Source organism: Phalaenopsis equestris, unplaced genomic scaffold (genome assembly GCF_001263595.1).
Source record: "Phalaenopsis equestris unplaced genomic scaffold, ASM126359v1 Scaffold000096, whole genome shotgun sequence".
In the NCBI taxonomy this organism is placed as follows: Eukaryota; Viridiplantae; Streptophyta; class Magnoliopsida; order Asparagales; family Orchidaceae; genus Phalaenopsis; species Phalaenopsis equestris.
Window position 1 is genome coordinate 129,980 of NW_018164538.1, and position 8,896 is coordinate 138,875.

The window sequence follows — 8,896 nt, forward strand, 5'->3', positions numbered from 1 at the left end:
TATATATATACATAAATACTCCTGATATTGATATTTTCGGACGATAAAAATAGTTTTGCCCTAAAATAAGGGGGCAACTGATACACCACCAACAAATTTTCATCATCTGACACAAATCTCGGATAATCCAACACGAATCTCGAGACATGATACGAATCTCAAGATGATATTTTAAGCATGAAACATTCAAATCTTGATAAACAACTATCAAGAGCTCCAATTTCAGCTAACTTACAGTCAAAGTGATTGATTTGATGAGACGAATCTAATGATATGAAAACTAGCTCAATCTGAGTCAAATCAAACTTATATCAAGTCATTGAATCACACTTAAATGATTTCCGGACACATTTGAAAGATCAACGGGTTGTCGAATATGACAAGTCTGATCAAAATGATTAATATTTATGTATTAATTGCACCCAAAACACTATAAATAGAGCCTCATCCCTCTCATGAGGTGGGTTGAAATGAGGGGGGTTGAAGTCTGAAGAGAAAGCCAGAGACCTTGAGGAGAAACGGTAGTTCAGCATCACCGCCAATCGTCGTCGACCACTGCCGATCGCAGTCAACCATCGCCGAATGCAGAAGACCATCACCAATCATCGTCGACCTCCGCCAACCGTCTTCGATCACCACCAACCAGCCGCTGTGAGTCAACGTCGTAATTTGAAAAATATAGTTACAATTTCTTGTCTGTAGGATAAAAAATTTCTGTAATCATTAATTAATAGTAGATTTTTGCAACTGGGTGAGATCACGTGCTTTTTCCTTTTACGGGTTTTCGACGTAAAAACTTCTGGAGTAGTCATTATTTTTTTCTTTTTCATCTAAGTATGTGTAGAATTCTCGTATAATGCTAAGACGATAATTCATTACTCTATCGCCGCGAATTTTCTAACACTCATTATGTGTAAAATTTTCTCTTCTACGAATTCTCTCCGAAGCTAAGAAAAAAAAAAAGTTATTATTCAAAAAATACGGTAAGAAAGAAAAAATTTAAAGTCATAACTCAGCTTTCTAGCAGCTATGCCGCCCAAAATCCGAGGGACTGTTTGAACGCGCTTATAAATAGTAAAAAAAGGTGATGGAAAATGACGTTGGCGTTTTGAAAAGTAACATGTCATTCGTCAAAAGACTGTGCTGAGGATGGCCAGCAAAGCCAGCAAGCCTCGAAAATGACCCCAACAATTCATCCCTTGCCTTTGTTCTTTTATTTTATTCATTTCACCATTTTTAAAGCATTGGAATGAGTCCACTGAATTTAATTCTACTCCTTGCACTTTGGAATAGATTTTGCAATCTATAAAGCTTTGGATTTTGAGAATAGAAGCACGTGCCCATTCTAAAAATATATATAGTTTATATTTATACCGCCCATTCTTATCTATTTATGAATCTAACACCTAAAGTTTGGTATTTATATTTGGTGTCATAATTTTATACATTAAAATATGTATTTAATTTTTAAAAAAATGGTGATGTCTGAGATTTGAGTGATATGCATGTAAATATGAATGTTTAGGTGTTAGATGTATGAATAAATAAGAATTGTGCGGTATACATGTAAATGCATAATGCCCCAAAAAAATATTTATTGGGAAAGTTCTAATTTCATTTTATCATATATATAAACAAATAAAATTCAATCAATGGTCTTGATATCATATAATTCTTATGTATTTATTACATATATTTTATCTTATATATTTTCATGCAGAAATAAGTGGACATATATGAAAAAATTTAAAATTGAGTGTAAAATATATATGCCACCTTATATATTTTTATGCAAAAACTCAACCTATTCAGCATATGGATCAAAATATTTGGTCCGAACTTGAATCAACCAAAAGTTGCCTAACTTGTGTGTAATTTGCTTAAGTAGTTAATTATATGAATTAGGCAAATTTCTAGATCAAAATGATCTAATTAATCTAAATTTAACTCATTTGACCTAATAATACATGCCAATTTTAATACAACTTAATTAACACAAACTCAAATATAATAATTAGTATCATTTTGAATTAATTTTTAGTTATTTGGGCTAACTCAAATCCAACCTAAATAAAAGTTGGGGAAGCATTATTTACCCAAACGCGGTCTAAGTAATAATTTGGTCAAACTAAACTTAATTTTCCCAGGTTGAATTATCATTCAAGTTCATTAATTGGCTTCTTATAGCTAAAAATGTTGGAAGACCGTTAAAAAATTTGGACATCAAAACAATAAGACTCAGACAATGGTCCATGATTGGACAAAAAAAGTGGAGCAATAACAATTTGGGTAATATTGGATGTTGGAGGCATCAATTAGCATTAAATGATGTAGAGCTTTCGAATACTCTAATTAGATGATCTCTAAACTCCACTCTAAATTATGTCTATGTCCAATTTTTCTTCTATGTGGAAAATGAGAGTTTTATAATTTTCTATAGTGAGGTTTATAATTTTAAATAAAATTCTCAGACACTCCATGACATGAATTATATTATTTCCCTAAATCATATATCATTTTTTAACATCATTCAAGTACCTTAATAATCTCAAAATTAAGTGTTATTTGACTTATTGGATTCTTTTTATTGATAGAGTTATTCAGATCATACCCTTTCAAAATTTGAAGATCATTTTGATCCTTTAAGTAATGCTAAATTTTTTTAATTATACTTTAGTTCTAGATGTGAGCTCATTTTGATTTTGATTAGATCATTTTATCATTATTAAATTTAGTTATGGAAACAATCAATTCAGCTATAAATTTCTTGAAATTAGAATTCAGTTGATCCTCAATATAATTTTAGAAGTATTTGATCTAAATATTACATCAAAATTTGTGACATTTCAAGCCCTATTAGGTTGACACCCTAGTGAGGTTATCTTATTAATTCCAAAATATTTTTTGCTATATCTCTAATCTTAGTTGACTAAGGGCCCATTAGATCGAACCCTAACATTAAATCTAGCCTAGCAATATTATTGGAACACTTAAATCACCCTTAGTCATATTCAGTATACCCAAGTCCCTTTGTTAGAAACCACAACTTGAATAATTGACTAAATAGGACCCTATCTAAGAATTAACTTACATAGTTTGACCCAAATATCCTATAGACCCAGTTAGATAATGTTTTTAGAACATGACTTAAGTTATCTAACTTCACCCTAATTCTTAACTAATAAGAGTTCTTATCTTGAAGAGTAGTATATTGCTCTAGACATTTCATTTATTAGTTTTATTAAAAATTGAATTATGTTGAAATTATTTGTGAATGAAATCTTGTATTTCACTTTTTTTAAAGTTAAAACAATGATATTTTATGTGATATGAAAGATTTGATTTGAGCAGTAAAATGTAAAAAAAATAAAATTTAGGCGTTAGATACATAAATATCAATTAAAGTTAAAACAATGATATTTTATGTGATATGAAAGATTTGAGCAGTATAAATGTAAAAATAAAATAAAATTTAGGCGTTAGATACATAAATATCAAAATTATACTGTATGAATGTAAATGCCCCATTTTTGTTTGTATTCTTCTAGGGAATTAGAATTCCAAAAAAAATCAAACAATCCACTATTATTAATTAATTATCTCTATTTTATGTTGAATTTACATAATGATGACGCAAACACTATGAAAAAGCTCAAAAGCAAAATCTTCATTAGCAATTAACTATATTATACTTATTACTGGCTTACAACTAATCATCAATTAATCCCAACAAAGTAAAGTGTGATTGAAACTAAAGATCTTAAAAATAAAATAAAAGTTATTTTCACCCTCTATTTAATTAATTAAAATTGTGATTGCCAGCTGTGAGCATTTTATTTTTCATTTTTATCAACAATATTTAAAAAAAATAAAAAAAGGTTTATTCCACGCGGCAGATGTATTAGCCAACAGAATCAGCGCCGTCAGTCTCTGTCGCTAACTACGAACTGGTTCCCTAAAAACGAACGTGCAACGACCACTGAAGTAGCGACTGCTACTCTACGTCCACTTCAACGACTTGGTCCAAACGCAACGCAAGCTCAGCATTCCGGAAAACAGCTAAATTGAAAACAAATAATAATGATAATAAATATTAAATAAATATGAAATTTCATTTTTTTTTGCGTTCTAGTGCTATGTAAATTAAATGAAAATATAATTGATATGTCACCAATAAAATTCTATCATCTAATATGGATCTCGAGGTAAACTTTTGAGCAAGAAACTTCTAATTTTGATAAAAAGTCATTCAGAGATTCGATTTTAGTAAACCTATTGTCAAACTAATCGGATCAACGAGTCAGACCCAATGATACCAAAATTGTTTCAATATTAGTCAAATCAAGTCATTATATCAGTATTGGAAGCTTGCCGATCATATTTGGAAGGTCAAACAAATGTCGAGTGTGACAAGTTTATAGTTGAATCGAGTGTGTTGGCGAGATAAATCTAACGAGTCTAACATCACTCAATTCCGACATCATTAAGACACTCAAATATCAATCAAACGTCATTGATTGAGAGAAGCTCTCCGAACGATTCGATCAAAGTTGTTCATATTCCTACATTAATTGCAACTTAAAATTTATAAATAGAGTCTCACCCCTCTTTGATGGGGGGGGGGGAGAGAGCTTGAGAATTGAGAAAGAGCTTGGAGCTTTGAAAAGAAACTAAAGTCCATCATCACTTCTACCGTCGTCGACCGCTGCCTACCACCACCTGTCGGTCGTTGCCGATTATTATCAGTCGCAGTTCGTTCTGTGCAACAAGTTCATTCACATGTCGATGTTGCAATTCAAGAGACTTCATAACCCTTTCCTGATTGTGGGACAATGAGTCTCTGCAATCATCAATTTATAGTGAATTTTTACAATCAGGTCAGACCTCGTGGTTTTTACCTTTTACGGGGTTTTCATGTAAAAACTTCTAGTGTCTCTATTGATTGTTTTCTTTTATCTGAGTGTGTGCTGATTCTTTCATTACAGGAATTTAAGCTTTTTCCGACATCTACAATCCATTGGTTATGATGAGACAAGTCGTTGCTTTTAATCTTACCGATGATTTGAAGCTCGTAGGTAAAATGCATGTCTTCCGAGAGTATAAATTTACTAATGGTTATCCGACAATTTAATGACGTAGCATTTTTTTAAAAAAATTTAGTCATTGGTAATTGTCGGTTCATATAACCGATAATTCTTTCGTCAGTGATAACATTGATTATTAATACTATTATCGACGACCGTTCCTGTTGCTTAATAATAAAATGCGTCGTTTAAAACCCTAATAGATAGCGGGTTTGAAGAAAATCGACGAACTATAGTCGTCTGTTAATATTTCCTTATGACTGACGTGTTATTTTATCGGTTATAATAATTAAAAAGTCATAAACAAAATACTTTTGATAAGTGACGGTATATGTTGTACTCATGCCGTCATAAATAATCAAGATAAAAAACAGTCGCAAAACTGCCAGTAATTAGAATAAATTTTCTGACGTGTAATTATATCGTTAGTTTTTCCGTCGTTTTTAGTGTTTTTTCTTGTGGTGTTCATACAACACTAAAACGATAATCTATCTCTGCGACTGCAAATCTTCTAGCACATATCAATAATTTTATTATTTTTTATCACGCAAGACTTTTGAAAGTACCGATTTATGTTTTTGTCACGTGGACTTTTTTGGGTAGCGTGTATTTAAAAATACATAGCTTTAAAATGAATATAATTTATTTTACTTTTGAAATGGTGTTGGGTGAAATGCACATGTATATGAGAATGACAATGGAAAACATTAGAGGGGGGAAAGAGCACATTAAGTATGATCTTCACAAGTACTAGTTTGACACAAGAGATCATATTAAGAGAGCATGTGATCATATACATATGATGGCAATAATGAGCTCGACATTGGATCATGATGATGAGCTTGGCACGAGATGGTGATGAAAGTCCGATTGAGACCTTGTTAGTTGTTATAATGCTTCAATGAGCCAGTTTTATTGAACTCAAATAAAAAATAATTTAATTTAACAAGGTTTACATCTTTTAAAAATTAATTAAATATTTTTAAAACATGATTTAGTTCGGGCAAGGCTACATGGTTTACAATCAAAGTAATTTAACTTATAAATAATATTATTTTAAAATATTCTAACCATGTAAGTCAAAATTATAAATAAAAAGATGAAATTCATAAAATCATGAATGAGTCTAATTGAGCGCGAGTCTTAATTAAGCTTTTTATCAACTTAAACAAGGTTCATAATAAGCTTGCACATGAGCTTGCAAAGATATTTATTATGAATACAGACTTGAATACAAAAAATGATGTAAGAGGAAGCAAAAGCAATTCACGGTGAATGTTGGATTTCTTCATCAAATGAACTTGCAACTGTTAGTATAGTTGTAACATCTGCGATTCACTTATATCAAAACATAAGATTATTATCAAATTTATTATTAAAGATCAATAAATTTGTATCAGAAATAATTTTCTTGTAATGTAGGATTTACCTTTAAATTCACATTAAATCTAAGATACGGAGCTTGAAGCTATCAGAGGACTACAACATGGGAGACGAAACCCTAACAAGAGAACACTCTTTTAGGGGTGATATAACCCTAATATAGCCCTCAAAGCATTTACATCGGCAGACATGACCCTATTAGTATTGCTCATAAATATATACGAATCACAAAACAAGATATTTTTAACTTATCTATTTAGCAATCAAATATATATAAACTATTCATATTTGTTAGATTTTCTAATTAAAGAAACATAAATGAATGAGATATTACTCAATCAAGCACATGGAATCACAAGATAATGATGACAAGCCCGATAAAATGACTCACTAAAATCATTTTTTTAATAAAAGCTAATTAAGAATTTTGAGTTTAAATTAAATAAACCACGATCAAAAACTAATTTTTTAAATCTTTATAATACGTCCTCACAATTCAGAAATCCCTAATAAATTCCTTGCTTGAATATCTTACATGACTAAAACATTTCTGTATTTTAGTTTAAAAAAACTTAAAAAAAAAAAACAAAAAAAGCTAATGTCATAGGACTAGATCCGATCCACTACAGCTGGAACACAATCACAGCCCATCCACTTGTTCCATCCCCGCCCAGCTAGCACTCCATTCCGTGTGCCGCGTTTGCAAAAGGTAATTAAGATATTTGAGTTTAAATTAAATAAACCAAGATCAAAAACTAATTTTTTAAATCTTTATAATACGCCCTCACAATTCAGAAATCCCTAATAAATACCTTGCTTGAATATCTTACATGACTAAAACATTTCTGTATTTTAGTTTAAAAAAACTTAAAAAAAAAAACAAAAAAAGCTAATGTCATAGGACTAGATCCGATCCACTACAGCTGGAACACAATCACAGCCCATCCACTTGTTCCATCCCCGCCCAGCTAGCACTCCATTCCGTGTGCCGCGTTTGCAAAAGCTCTCCCACCCGCAACCTATTTAAACTCTCCGCACTTTCCCCTCACTCTCCCAACCTTTCAAGTTTGAACAACATGGACTCCTCCGACCCCGCCCCCGACCACCACTCCTACATGACCATCTCCTCCGCCCCTCCCAAACGCTCCGCCGGCCGCACCAAATTCCGCGAAACACGTCATCCCTTCTACAAAGGCGTCCGCTGCCGCAACACCGACCGTTGGGTCTGCGAGGTGCGCGAACCCCACAAGAAATCCCGCATATGGCTCGGCACATTTCCGACCCCCGAGATGGCGGCCCGTGCCCACGATGTCGCCGCCCTCGCACTCCGCGGCCGCCAAGCTTGCCTTAACTTTGCCGACTCTGCGTGGCGACTTCCGACTCCGGAATCATCCAGCCCGAGCGACATCCAGCGCGCGGCCGCACAGGCCGCGGAGGCGTTCCGACCGGTCGAACCGAAGGAAAAGTCGGTGCCATTGGATGACCCGTTTTATATGGAGTTTGGAATGCAGGAGTATTCGGATATGGCGGAGGGATTGCTCATTGATCCGCCGGCTATGGCGTCGGAGGAGGAAGGGGGGAGTGGGAGTGATGGAGATTGGTCGCTGTGGAGCTATTGACAAGGGATTTGAAATGGGTGTACACTATAGTAATTGTGAGGCTTGCATGTGTGATCGAGTAATGTGTACCTGTAGTTTAGAGCTGATGGAGGTTTTGGTGTGTGGGTTGCTATTGAGTGCTTGGCTGACTGCCGAGTTATGAGTAGAGTGACTATATATATATAATAAGTGGGTTGTCTTATGCATAACTTGGTTAGTCGCAAGCTCTGCTTAAGTTTCATGCATACTCTTTTGAGGACTAGTGTGACCAGTTGGGCCCTTTTTAATTGTGGATTGGTATAAGGAGTGCGCCAAATCCTCAACAAATTGATAATAATGAACTGATTGGAATTACAATTATTGATTGGGTGGTGAGGGGCAACATCAAGCTTGACGCAATTGTTTTCGTTTGGGCCATCGAAGGGTTACATCTAATTGACAGAGAAAAAGAATAGATTGGAATATTAGAAGAGAGAACAAGGCAGACAATCATTTATCTTTTTTTTTTCTTCTATAGTTATGTATTTATAGTAGGTTATACTACAACAACATGAAATTTAAAAGGTGAGCGCGAGCTTATGATAAATATAATAATTTCTTTGTGGATCAGTTGGTCTGGTTAGGCATCACAAAAATTTTTTTTGCTAATGAATATATCCATTATAAATAAACATACTGTTGAATTCTGTATTGTCTTTTGTGAACACATATCAAAAGTTAAGAGTCGAGTGAATGTAAGAACAAAGTGAATCAAGAGTTAGAGTAGAGGGAACCGGGATATTCAATGGTCTGCCTCCTTTTGGTCTTCCTTTTGTCTCTTATTTATAGGAA

General features: G+C 33.4%; 1 protein-coding gene across 1 annotated transcript; it reads left to right on the forward strand.

The window, feature by feature from the left end:
* The first annotated feature begins 7,535 nt into the window (after nucleotides 1-7,535).
* LOC110020427 (dehydration-responsive element-binding protein 1G-like) lies at nucleotides 7,536-8,223 on the forward strand. The gene has a single exon (XM_020718524.1). The coding sequence runs from the start codon at nucleotides 7,544-7,546 to the stop codon at nucleotides 8,084-8,086; it is 543 nt and encodes a 180-aa protein (XP_020574183.1). The 5' UTR covers nucleotides 7,536-7,543; the 3' UTR covers nucleotides 8,087-8,223.
* Nucleotides 8,224-8,896: the final 673 nt, after the last annotated feature.

What these genes read in the sequence shown, in the direction of transcription:
- LOC110020427 (XM_020718524.1), top strand. Translation starts at nt 7,544, where the DNA reads ATGGACTCCTCCGACCCCGCCCCCGACCACCACTCCTACATGACCATC.